We start from the raw sequence: 13,957 nt of genomic DNA, 5'->3' as shown, positions 1-13,957 counted from the left end.
TATTAGAAAACAGCTTGTGCACAACTGAGGGTAGGCTGATCGGTCTGTAATTCTTAAGGTATTTGGTATCTGCCTTCTTGTGAACCAGAAGTATGTTGGCGCCTCACCAGGCTATAGGCACTTCTAGGCTTTCTAAAAATAGTGCGGCAAGCTTTTCAAGTGCAATATCTTCCCCTCAAGTTAAAGAGATGCCCGGTCGTGCCGCCGCCCCGGTAGGTTTTCCTCTTTCCGTGCCTTAGAAAGCCTTTTCAACTTCCTCGTTAGTTACTAGTTGGACACCGCAAGCTAAGCTTGTACGCTGAGCGGCTTTCCTTGGTCTAACGTCGCTAGCGTATAGCCTGGTATAAAATCCTTCTGGTACTTTGATCATCTTGTCCATGCTGCCCGTGATCTTGCCCTGCTCGTCTGAGTGCATATATTCTGTCTGCTAATGACTAGCTTCCTGTTAGTTACCTTCAGCTTGTTTATATTTCCTGCGTTTTCTTGATCATTACCACGTTGCACCTGCGAATATAGCTTGTTTCTTGTCTTCATCAATTTAAAATCTGCTAATTCGATTATAGCCCGTACTAGACGCTTTCATGTTCAAACATATCGCAATTATTCCCTTCGTTTTCTTTCGTGTTTCTACAATTATTTCCTTCGTTTTCTGAGTTTCCCAGTTCCCCCCCCCCCCCCCCCCGCCCTGATTCTCCCACAGCTGCTGCTGATCCTGAGGTCACCGTAGTGAGGTGGTGCATTGCCCAGAATGCACTACCCTCGTTCTCCTCGCTTAGGAGCGCGTGTTTCCATTGAAGAGATATTTTGAATTCCGGCATCCTGACTCTGACTCACCCATTTTTTTTGTCGTTCGCTCGTTTTTTTCTTCTCCATATAGGATTCATTCTTTTGTTGACCTAACCTTCCTATAATCGCTGTTCCAAAACTTGCCGAACACTTCGACGTCCCGCAGAATTTCTGGATTGTCCCTTAGAAGGACGTCGATCAGAAAAGTCGATCAGAAGAGCCGATCAGAAAAGATCAGAAAGCCGTTGCTGAGCTTCGCTTCCATCCATTCGAAGTTATATAAACAAGGCTTAGCCATGTCGTGCCTAAAGGCCTCAACGAACAAGTCGTGTTTGCACATGATGCAAGCAAGCTTCAAATTGGAAGTCGGGAGGCTGACACTAGTGGGTTTTCGTGTGACCTTGTTTGCTTCAATATCAGAATGTCTGTTAGGGCAATTGAAGCGATCTGGTAAGGGGCTGCCCTGCAGGGAGGAGCAGGAGGGTAGAAGGAAGATGGCGGTGGTGCCCCACATACGCAACATTTCGCATCGCCTGAGAAACTTCGCTGCGGGCTATGGCGTCGACGTTGTGTTTACGGCTCGGAACAAGCTTGCGAGGATTTGCGGAAGCGTTGCCAGTAGATTAGGTGGATAGTGCAAAGATACTGAAGAATGCGTCGTCAATCACCGGGACCCGTATGTAGTGTGCGAGAAAGGTGTTGTGCCCAAGGTTCCGTTGGACTTCGGAAAGCACTATATCGGCCAAACGGGTGGCTGCTTAAATGTGAGACTGCGCGAGCATGAGGATTCCAGAAAAGAAACGCCGAACTCGAATCTTGCACTACATTGTAAAGCCTGCTAACGGTGCCAACCAGCTTCTAGGAGTTCGACCGCTGAATACGCGCACAAATATGAGATGTGCCGACTCATCGTTGAAGCTTACCAAATACAGAAATCGGGAGATACGTGCGTCGCCCTGCCGTCGATAACACTACAGGAGAATGAAGTAAACTTTTGTTTTTATTCGTTATATCATCCCCCATGACCCTCAATCGTTGCATCCAAAAATTTAACTTCATGTTCTTTGCGCCTGTGTTGTGAATGAACCATCGACTATAAATGTGTGGGGGCGTTTTTATTGAATAAACAGTTGATAGAACGCGCTTGTCTTGTCCTATTCTTGTGTATCGTCTATGCGCGCTTTAAACATCAATCCGAACCAACTAGCTGAAATTTGCTTTCTAGTGCAGACTTTTCAACGCCAATTCCTTTTTTCTTGTTCGTAAAAGAGTGTGTTCTTTCCCCTCGTGTTATTTCTATCCGTCAATCCGAGCAGTGTATATCATCGACAGTAGCAACTGCTTTTCCAAACTGAAGAAAGAAGCCGACGCTAAATGGAATTCTCGTAAAGACATCCAAGACCTTCCAGTTTCAGCAGAGTGCACATTGGGTCTAACTGAGCTGAGTTTTTTGCTACGGACGCCAGACGCCAGCTTTTCCCTATGGCTTTCGCTATAAACTCAGTAATGTGAGGTAATGAACTCTGCTGAGAAGCAAAGATGTCGCTGACTACACTCCAGTTGAATAGCCAGAGAGTAAAAAAATGGCGGGCCCATACAGAGGTAGGAATAAACGGAAGGCGAAGGTTCCATTGTGATGTACTAGGCTTCAAATGGTCTGGCGCGTGACACTTTTTAGAGAGTTAATGGGCTTGGCGCAGTTTCCAATTATTTATAGTGGTGAGCCATGGCGACTGCATCGAGAAATGCAAGAAGTAAGGAGAAACGCTCCAAGTTGCAATGTTCTCGGTGAAAACGCCACCAGTTCGAAGCGCAAAAGACGTGGTACACGCAGAAACTGGGGTTTTTGTAGGCGCCCTTCCCCCGCAAGTCGCTGCCCCCGCCGACCCTTCTGGACCGGTCTGCAGAAGCGAGCCTTATCTCGTAAAACTACCCAAGCCACTGCCCCCCCCCCCCTCGAGTCGCTTACGTAGCGTCGCGGGGGCGATAAGCTTAGGCTAGCTAGAATTGCCGGCTGTAAGATAAAACGAAGCAGCGTAAGCTGCGAGTAATCAGCAGTGGCCTACTCCAAACCTGGATACAAAGCCAAAAAATGCTTAGCTTTAAAATTAAAGCCTACCTGCTTGCTATCCTGAAATTGTCGCCCAAAGACGATAGTCTACCTCCGCTAGCACCTAGCCCCCTCACCTATCTCCCCTGCGCACTTCTCGCGTTGTTTTCTTCCTGTCTTGGTCCTCACATAATAACCATAGTAGATATTGTGAGAATTTACTTTCATTTATCCGCGTTCACACGTCTGGCACCAAACCTGTTGTGACCTTATGTTACGCTTGGGTTTGGTGTTCGGGCCACGAGATAAAGCGCGAGGGATTTTTGTTTGTTTTAAAATACACTGAGACGTTCAGTTTTACTTGGTATCGCCAAGGCTACGCCTACGTCCTTTTTTAATAAAAATAACGATGCTAATATTATTATTATTATTATGCATTTATTTCCCCTCAAATACGTTTAATGACTTCTTTTTGCTGAAATTTTTTGAGCACTCTAAAAACATTTGTCAATTTTGATGGCCGTATCGACTAAGCTCTCTTTGTTGCATTTTTTTCAGCACATCCTCCGCATGTACGAGCTACAGCCCCTGTTTTTTAAACAACTGTTATTCTGCAAGGGACAAGAATGGAGGGACACCAGGACATGCATGGGCCAATTCTTCACCCCAGCCAAACTTAAAATGGTATGGGGTATCCTTCAACAGTATAGGGACAAAGCACCATCTCCACCTCCGGTTCGTTCGTGCCAGAGTTAAAAGGACTCTCAGCATAGACACTTGTTTGACAAACTTCTATAAGATGGAGGGCGAGTATCATAACTTTTCTAACCAGGGGGTTGGCAAGTGTCCACTAGGCCACAGATATATAAAAACATCGCAGAAATACCTATGTTGAGTAAATTAAATCTTGCACGGCAACCTCTGCTCCTAGCTTAATGCACTGTAGACAAATTGTTCTCATTTCGTCAGAGGTTTCCTTCCCCAAACAATGGCCTTCACTCAACTGAGTTGAAAACTGTTATTCCTTTCAGTTTTGTTGCGATGCCTAACAAACTCACAATTTCCAACAATGTCAACTCAGCTTTCTCGCAGGTGATGCCATCTCTAATGGACGCCCAGCGCCAGTTCATCGAGAACCTCGCTGTCAGCGCTGAAAGTGGTGCTGAATTGGAGATCACGAGCTACTGCGAGCGATTCACTTTCGACGTCATTTCAAAGACGGCCTTCGGCATCGACACAGATGTTCAGCGCAAACCACACAACACTCTCTTCCAGGTTGCACGTGCGGTTTTTCCTAACTTCATGGACGGATTCCTGTACCACCTTAGCCGTAAGTGGCCCAGTGACGACATGTGACCGTATGTGACTACGTACTCACAAATGTTAATCTCAAATTACCGGAATGTCAATCATATTCAAATTTGTCTCGGTGAGTCACAGAGATTCCCGGCTTAAATTACGGCTCTTGTCCTATGGTAGTGTGCGAGCAGTAGGTAATCCATGATTTCTTGTAGCGCAAACATTATCGTAAGCAAACAAGGGTTTTTACAATGATGATTCACATCAGTCGTTAAATTCCCGCATTTCTTAATAAAGCTCAGTTTGAAGTTAGCGCTTGCACCCGTCGCCTCCCTTCGTCCTTGTCCGTAGACTGGCCTACACGAAGTCATGGATTACCGCCACCAACTACCCCAAACCCGAACTCTGCTGAGCAGCAGGTGTTGAAGACCATTGAAGCCATGCGGCGACGCATGCCTCTCACCGAGCACGGCAGCGCCCGCGAGAAGTAATCATCATCCTCGCATTTGCCGCCATCAGGAGAAGCGCACTTGCAGGGGCAGTTGCGGCGTAGCGTTCCACATATGGAATGTGCCCGTGATCGGGATGTCAATACACGCGTACAACAGCGCTAAAGTTTTGCATGGGATTTCCGAGGAAATGTTCAGGCGGTTTAGCATAGACCCTATGTTCTATGTATCCGTGTTCAATATATCCGTGTTCTACTGTATCAACTCAAACAGCCTTTTTACATGAGGCAAGAGCGTCATAAAATATTCGTTCTTGTAGAGTCAGCATAGCAAAGACAAAAATTACTGTACGAATGTTTCTGAATTTCAGCGCCTAAACTCCCCTTCAATATGTGCGCCCAGTACTGCATCCCTTTACTGGTTTCTTTCACGTATTGTGGGCTGCAATACATTCACGTAATCTAGTATTCTAGTATTGTATTTGTAATTCTATTTGTATTCTATTTTGTAATCTAGCAATCTACTATTCTAGTCTTCACGTAATCTAGGCTGCACAGCTAGTGGTTCGAAACAGCGCTGCATGAACTTGGCGAGATGAGGTATCGGGGAACAATGTGTATCCTTTTTTCTATCCCGCCCTTTGGTCTCCCGGCCCTCACCATGTTTCAAGAAATACAGTGGAATGTAAATAAACTAATTGTTCATAAACACTTAGATGTATGCCTACAAAGCAGCTGTTCAATTACTTGAAAACTGTGGTCTCACATCACTTTTTCAGAGAACCTGTACCACTGGCCATGGTTAATCAAGACGCCTCTAAACCTCATCAATCTTTGTATTCCGAACCCCCTCGCTGAAATGACCAGCAAAGCGAAGGCCGTAATCGAATTCCGGAAACAGAATCCAGAGGTAAGCTGCTATATGCTTCGAACGTTGCTAGTTCGTTTAGGAATTAGATAGAAGTACACTTTTAAGGATGATTGTCTTTCTTGGGCTACTTAAACGCAGAAATTTTAAACTGTCTGTATATCTGCCTGGCTGTCTGTCTGTCTGTCTGTGACTCGATTCAGCCACCCGGCCAAAGTGAAACAAAATCTTCGCAATAGTCTGATATACTCACAGCGAAATTGAAACGTCTACGTCCGTTAACAATTTTCACACTTGTTAAGATTGTTGAACAAAGACAAGACATTACGCAGTTATAAGAAAGAAAATCAACCCACAAGGGGTATTTGAAGCGTTACTTTATAGAATAATGCATAGCTGCTTGATTTTTGCGAAATAAATTACTACATCTACTGCAGAAAAAAAATTATCACTGTCTCCTCCTGTCGCCCGCGATACTACAGCTTTTGGCGGCATTTTAAGAATTCAAGTGGCAACAGTTACGAAAGGTTCCGCTAGATAGGTTTCACGTTCTGCTTGGAACTCACGTTGACTAGGGCAACGCGGTTCTATAAACGTTGAAGTAGGGCGCCTCGACTCACATGCGTCTCCGCCGTACGGCAGCGCTGGCATCGAGGAACCCGGCCTGTAGCAGTGGAACGCGGTAAATTCAAATTAACTTGAGAAAACCGGTAGCGTGTTTACCTTGGGAGGAGCGCGACTGAAGAGGGACAACATGGGAGTGAGCGGAAAAGCGAAGGGAGGCATTTACTTGGCAAATGTCGACAAAGACTATCGTTTTTTGTCGACATTTACGACGAGAAGAGCAGATACGCGGCGAATGTTTTGCGTGGCGAAGCTCAAAGGGACCATGGCGACCAAATAGAAGTTCCTTTCTCTGGAAAACTAATTTTTCCCATTTAAAATGCTATCACCAATCTTCAAAGAGGTACAGTAGATGTAAGGAAAACGGATAAGGCAGTGGGGGCTCCTTTGCCATTTTTGGCAATGTCGCTACGGCGTCACACGATTGTGCGAGTGGGAGCCACTGACGAACGCCACCACCGAGAAACAATACCGTGATTCCAGTACGGCCTCGAGTTTGCTTTGATCGTGTGACGTGTATGCTAACGTGCAGGTAAAACACATATACGAGTGCTTTTAGCGTTCCCTCTATTCCGTCCCTGTTCCCTTTACTGCGTCACTGCTGATGTCGTGTAGCCCGATAGGTGCGTGTGCTTTTTCGATATTTCTAGAGTTGTTTCGGTTAAGGCACGTCTTTCGTAGCTCCAATGAAGTAGACTGATTTACCAAAGGCTGTTTCTCCGAACTTAAACAAGGTTATTATTTGTCTTCATAGCCCCTTTGACACATAAAAAATTTGTTGATAACACATACCTACGCGCCGATACATTTTACGCAGATTAAGAATAACGGCAATGGCGCCTGGCATACGCGGGTTTTTGAATGAACATGAAGTTTACTGGTCAACAGATTACCTTGGTCCGAACTGCTTTATTGTTCTGGCCTACAGTAGGCATAACGATAACACTAAGTTACTGTTGTAATTTCGAAACAGTGCAAACAATAGTTTTTGCTACATAGTGTAAAATTCAGTCCGGGAATGTTTCCGACCATGGTTCAAATGTGAACACAATAACTATCATCTACCAGTTTATTTTAGGAGCGTGAGAGCCTAATTTATGAACGTTTTGCTGCGCATGCGTGTTGTCAATGCAACTTATTTTTTTCACGCAGCTTCCTTTCTCAGGGAATCAAGCTTATGTAAACGGGCGATGTGAGACGGTACAATGAATTTCGATTGGATTCTGACCAGGATGCCGGGGTAATACGGTAGACACTTTTAACCTTTTGTCATGTCTCAGAAGAACACTCTTGCAAATCTAACTTAAGTGACACTCCATCACAACACGATCAGTTTCAGCGACGTGTTCGTGAGATTACCTGTCCTAGATCAAATGATGTGCCGGGCATAAAAATGATTCTCCGAAACCAACCGGGCTGCTAACGCCACATCTGTAGCGCTTTGAACGAGGCAAACTATCTGTGTGAATACAGTTGTACCATTAACAATCAACAGCAACACAGCACAGGGCTGACACAACCCCTTGCCGGAATGCTGGCCACGAACCGTCTGCAGTACGACAAGGCGAAATTTCAGCTGCGCTGAAGCACCACAAAAGTACCAGTTGCCCGTGGGTCGTTCAGAAAGTGCTCAATACTTGTCCGCATATTTAAGAGGGCTTAGAAAGTGCTTACTTTGCGAAGTGGTAACAGAGATTCTTTTGTGTGTTTCCGGAGACCGACAAAAAACTGGGTGTTTTATGTATTTTTCTACAAAAATTTTCGAATTATAATTACAGGTCAACCGGCCCGACATGGCCCAAATCCTCCTGGACAACGAACTTGGCCGCCGTAAGGAGGCCATACGCGGAGGAGCTAACGAACAAACCGATCGAGGTACTTTGAGAATTTCTTTTCTCGATTCTTTCCGGACGAATTTCGCTTGACATCCTTCATCCCTGTACTTCTTCATGATGAATTTATATCTCAATATCCCTTGCTTTCAATGCGTGAAATGGTTCAAGTTGGTGCCAAGCAAAATTTCAGTTTCATTTTTCGCACCGATGATTCGAACTTTTGTCGCTTGCTCTCGCATTATCCTTTCTCAAAATTTTTGGCCTGAGCATGAGTGGAGATCACACCTCACCGAAATTAATATTGTTTGCATCAAAAACATTTGAGCTTGATATCAATAACTTCTCCGTGCAAAAATGATAGAAAATATTGCAGATGTGACAGTTTCTTTCTAAAGGAACCAAACTACGATAAGCACATGAGCAAACATTTTCAAGGTGTAGTCGTTGACAAATGCAATGCCAACAAAAAAATATGAACGACCTATGGCAAAGTTATATATATATATATTATATATATATATATCCGTCCTTTTTCCCGGAATTGAACCAGAACCGCTAGTGTTTGATTGAGCCCGCTTAACCTTACTGAGACTTAACAGCAAAACCAAATACCCCTTCGTTGAATCGAGAACGATGGAGGGCAGGAGGCTTTTTAAGTTCAACTACAACGCCGAACGTACCAACCAAGAAGCGAGCGAACCCTATGTATTTAAGATGATTAGTGTGATAGTAGCGCCATTCCTACGTTATGTGCATGGTAAATTGGTATGATGTGGGGCCGCTGGCGTGGCGCAAACGGATAGGCGTTTGCTTCATAATACGAGGCACCCAGGTTCGATTCTGCCGACTGAAAGCGTGTTATTTTTGTTCACTTCTTCCACGATCATCATAATCGTCAGACGATGTTGACATTCCTGCAGTTCATTTTGTGTGGACTCCATTGACATCAGCGAGAGGTTAAAAGCTTCGCTTTGAAAAAAGAAATAACTACTCCTGGTTCAAAACGAAACGGTTCGACCACCCGCTGTTGATAATGCGTGCCAATCCTATTCAGGGGTTTACTCTTTTAAGAAGCCTCAACTTCCTAACCACTCACGGACATCTTCCTTCAGATAAGTCGCAGCACTTTATCAACGCTCTCTTTGCGTTTGCAACATGAGGAAATAGATGCGCACTGCCGCAACGGCATGCTGATTATTGTAGCGCGAGCAGAAGGCCGAGTAAACGAAATATCACACTCTCGGCAGTCTGCTCGCGATATGAAACGTTCACTTTGCCCTGCTCTCGGTGCGAATGCGTATACGACTGATCGGGTCGAAAGGCTACTGACGTACGCGACGGCTAAGGCCTTCACCCGAAACGTGCATACTTGTTGAATTTCATGATTTGCTTTAAAAGGTCGGGCACGTGGAAATACTTGGTGCTTTAATTTTGATTGGAACGACTTCCTCTGGCAAATCCAGAACAAATATGTATACCCATTTAAAACTATGCGCACTCTCGACAGAAAAAAAAACTTAGGGCAATAGCTATAATATTTTGATTGATTGATTGTAGGGTTTAACGTGCCGACGCAACGCAGGCGATGAGGCGCGCCGTAGTGGAGGGCTCGGATTAATTTTGACCACCTGGGGATCTTTAACGTGCGCCGAAATCTCGTACACACGGGCGTTTTTGCTTTTCGCCTCCATCAGAAAAGCGGCCGCCGCGGCCGGGAATCGAACCCGCGACCTCGTGCTCGCTATAATATTTTGGGCTTTGCAGAGCTTAAAGCTATCAAAATTTTAAACTCTGCAAAACCCAATCTATTGCAGTCATCAGCGCAAATGTTTTTTTCTGTCGAGAGTGCGCATAGTTTAATGAGTATACATAGTTAGTTTGGGTTTGCAGTGGGAAGTCTTTCCAATCAAAATTAAATCGCCAGATATTTCCAGGTGCCCGACTTTTTAAAGCCAACTATAAAATGCAACAAGTATGAAAGTTTCGGGTGAGGGCCTTGGCCGTCCCGTACGTCAGTAGTCTTTCGACCTGATTACTCGTATACGCAGTCGCACCGAGAGCAGGGCAAAGTGAATGTTTCTTATCGCGAGCAGACTGCAGAGAGTGTGATATGTTATGTGCTCAGCCCTGGTTTGTCCAACGCCCTCTCATAAAGACGGTTTTGGGATACTTTTTTTAGAAAGAGAAACTTTGTTCCCTTCAAACAAACCATACACATCAACCACCTTGTGAAACAAAAGATCCATATACGTTTCTCGCCCACATTAAAACATAGACCGCTCACTCCGGCCCTATCTTTTGTGAAAACACTGCGAACTAGTCCCCGGGACGCAATAAGTTCTGAAGGAGTAAGGGGCAGATGAATAGTCACTGCTCCTTCTGTTTTCCATAATATCTGTGCCGATTGTGTAGAGTTGTCTGAAATATCACCATGTAGGTGGGGAAAGGCGGCATTCTAAATTTTTTTATTTTGTTTTTTTGGTCGCCTGAACTACGAATTTTTTTTTCACATCGCTGATAAATAAACTAATCGACCAGTTCAAAGCGTCCAAACGTGTCCTTGCATTAGAAAGAACTGAATCCATCTGAACAGAACTGAACTTGAACCCGAAACATTATTTTTGAGCACGCTGAACCGAAACAGCAACTGAACCAAAAAAAAAAAAAGAAATAACGGTTACTGGTTCACGACTAAACGGTTCGACCATCCGCTGTTGGTAATTCACGGGGAAAGCCATTCGGGGCTTTTCTCTTTCACGCTCCACGGACATAGTAACTTTTCACACACTTTCTTCTTCATATCAGTCACAACACTATCTCCGCTCTCTTTGCCGCTACAAGATGAGGAAAGGTATGTGCACCAAAGTTTTAGTGGCATGCTACTGCTGGTGGCGCGAGCAGAGGGCATGGCTGAGCTAACAAAATATCACTCTCGGCAGCCTGAAGGCGATATGAAACATTAGCTTTGTCCTTCCCTCACCGCGACTGCGACTGTGACGACAACATGTTTACGGACAACTGGGCAGCAGGCTTCATCATCATAATAATAATCAACATCACCAGCCTATCTACGCCCACTGCAGGGAAAAGGCCTCTCCCTTTATTGTCCAATTACCCCGGTCCTGTGCCAACTGTGACCAATTTATCCCCGCAAACTTCTTGATCTCATCTGCCCATCTAACTTTCTGCCGCCCCCTGCAACGCTTGCCTTCTCTAGGGATCCACTCTGTTACCCTTAATGACCAGCGGTTATCTTGCCTTCGCATTACATGTCCTGCCCACGTCCATTTGTTTTTCTTAATCTCTACTAATATGTCCTTAACACGTGTTTGTTCCCTGACCCACTACGCTCTCTTCTTGTCCCTTAATGTTACACCTATCATTTTCCGCTCCATTGCCCGCTGAGTCGTTCTCAATTTAAGTTGAACCCTCTTAGTGAGCCTCCAGGTTTACTAAGAGGGTTGCTGCACTGTAAAACGGTGAAGGCCAACACCCGAAATTTGCACGGTTGTTGCATTTCTGAATTTCCCTTATAAAGGTCTCACACCAGGAAAGTGCAAAATAGTTCACAAGTGCTACCCTCAAGACCTGCTTGGTGGCTGCTGACGACAAGGATGTGGGTTCGATCCCCTCACCCGGCTGTCGTTTTTTATTACGTAGACAAAAAATGAAGACTCCTGTAGGTCGAGATTTCGAGCTACGTTAAATATCCCTGGCTGGTCTAAATTGCTCTGCCGGCCTGCAATATACGGCGTTCCTTTGAACACTGGAGAAGCCTCGGAGAATCAAACGCGCCGGTATTTTTTTTAGAATTATGGTTCAATGGGAAAACCAAACCGAGAAACCTACTACGTGGATTTAAATTTCTGCACGCCGAGTTGTACGATGAACAATTTCTCGTCTTTTTTGCTGCGGTCAGCAATCGTACCAGCAAAACACCAAAAGGTAGTAGATTTCGTTCTACACATCCCTTTCTTTGTTTAAACTTTGGCATATCAAAAGATGTCTTCACGGCGAAGGCAGCTAGCATGGTGATTCTAGTATAAAGTCAGTTTACAGACGATAGTCTTTCTTGGGCTACTTGAACACCAAAATTTCGATCCGTAGGTATATCTGTGCACTTATTGATACAGGCGTCCGGCTAAAAGTTTAAGCACTATTGACCGAGACGAAAAAGTTGGCAAAACAATATTTTAACTACTAAAGCTAGAACACTGCGCCACACTGTTCAACACTCTGAACCAAAAGCAAACAATAGGTATATTGAATGCAAAACGATAATACATAACTGATACTTGCAATGTTATTTAAAGTAAAAAGACGGGGGCGGGATTTTTGCGAAATCAAGCGAGAAACAGCGCGGTAAAACGGTAGTTTCACCACAAAATACAATAGGTGCTCGCGCTGGAGCCTTGGGCTCGTGGCTCGCAAATGTAACAACAGTTCCAAAGAGATGGCCCGGCAGCAGTGCGACAACAGGAAATTCGAAGTGAATTCGCCAAACCTTCATTGTGTTTATACTGGGAGGACGGACACAGGAGGAGAAGAGCGTGAAAAGTAGGCGGGAGAGATTGGGAGGCCATTACGTAGAGGGAGCGGTAACAGATAATAATCGCCTTTGTGCGAAATTTGCAACGAAGAAGCAGATACACGGCCACTTGTTAGAACGCGTAGAGCGGGCAACTTGGAATTTTTTGACATATTGGCCTCGAGGACATACTGCGGCGCCACCTACTAGTGACGTCACTTGTAGGACGCCGGATTGTGTTGTCGTCTGCTACAACACATTTCCTGTGCGCGTGCGGAAGTGTGTTTTTTTTTTTGTGTGGCGGCCACCATCTCCCTACTCCTTGTGGATTTGGTGCAAATTACCAAAAACGTTATCTGCAGACCGAGTAATTCGGACAAGCAATCAACGACGGGCTTGTTCCCGGCGACCAGACAGCGTTTATGCGGTTGCTACTATCGCGACCCACAGCTCGTCCGTAGCCAGCTAACGCCAAGGACGATGCAACTGATGCCCAGAAAAGTACGCTATAAATTCATTATGAAATACTTGTGACGGGACATGTACGAGACTGTGTTCAAGGAAATACCTTTTAACAGAGACGGAAACGCGTCGCTCACTTGTAACCTCACCGCGCGAACTGCTCGCATTGCTTGGTAAATGAATGACTACGCGAGAACGGTGATCGAATTGCTTCGCCGCACATGATTAAAAATGTTGTTATGGTCTGCAGTTTAGCTTAATCAGTGCCTATTTCTCTACAATATTTTTTATAGTTATGCCCGGATTTGATTAACGATCACTGCCGTAACCTGTACTCCGCGCGGCCGATGTTTACTTTTCCCGACAACTTGTCCGCAATGTATGAACGGTATGAACGCGAGTTTTCAACGCCTTCGAGCGGGTTTGGACATCGGTGTACTTAGTTTTCATTAGGAGCTCGGCGTGGGAATTTATAATTGCAACGTGGGCTTTTGTCTGTTCACAGTGAGCCGGCCTTTCTCAAGCATTAATGTCGAGACTCGACTGCTCACTGAAGGTGAGGCTGTGTGCGAAGAGAAACACGTCGTTAGTAATTTGGGTAACAGGGAGATTTGAACCGAGCGTGGGGGGCCCCCAAGACGTTAGGGGAACCTAAACGCAACACGCGCTCGTGCGACGGGAGGGTATTCTCCAACAGCTCGCAGCCGGCTTCGGATGCGCGTAATCGAATGTTGGGAACTTTAGGCTTGGCGTCGCGGCAGATATTTCATCTCCGCTATCGTTACAGTAGCGAATGATTGTCCCTAACACAACTTTTCACAACACTGTCACCCACCTTCTCCTATATGTAACTCTGTAACCGCGGTGATTTCCGCTTAAGCGACCGATGATCAAGACGCCTGTCACGACCTCGGCCGATGATTGCGCGCAGGTATCGCTACCCTTCGGCCACTCGCCACACCGTGCGTGAACGGGCCGGCGCTGCCGGGACCGACCTCCGCGGCCGGTCGGCGTAAATCACGGCAGATAGTTGAGCATCGCTTTGAAACCCACAGCT

General features: G+C 45.5%; 1 protein-coding gene across 1 annotated transcript in view; it reads left to right on the top strand.

Moving 5' to 3' along the window:
- The window catches only part of LOC144172788 (cytochrome P450 3A4-like), a 42,634-nt gene that overhangs the window by 15,561 nt on the left and 13,116 nt on the right, over positions 1 to 13,957 (top strand). Inside the window, exons 5-8 of the mRNA XM_077701392.1 lie at positions 3,395 to 3,520; positions 3,929 to 4,166; positions 5,363 to 5,493; positions 7,854 to 7,950. Of these exons, the coding sequence (XP_077557518.1) occupies positions 3,395 to 3,520; positions 3,929 to 4,166; positions 5,363 to 5,493; positions 7,854 to 7,950 (592 nt within the window). The remainder of the gene's footprint in view (positions 1 to 3,394; positions 3,521 to 3,928; positions 4,167 to 5,362; positions 5,494 to 7,853; positions 7,951 to 13,957) is intronic.

The sequence above is a fragment of the Haemaphysalis longicornis genome, unplaced genomic scaffold (assembly GCF_048455015.1).
Source record: "Haemaphysalis longicornis isolate Haplotype H1 unplaced genomic scaffold, Haemaphysalis longicornis Haplotype H1 scaffold_26, whole genome shotgun sequence".
NCBI lineage: Eukaryota > Metazoa > Arthropoda > Arachnida > Ixodida > Ixodidae > Haemaphysalis > Haemaphysalis longicornis.
Note: the sequence above shows the minus strand (reverse complement) of the source record. Positions and strands in the feature narration are given on the sequence as shown.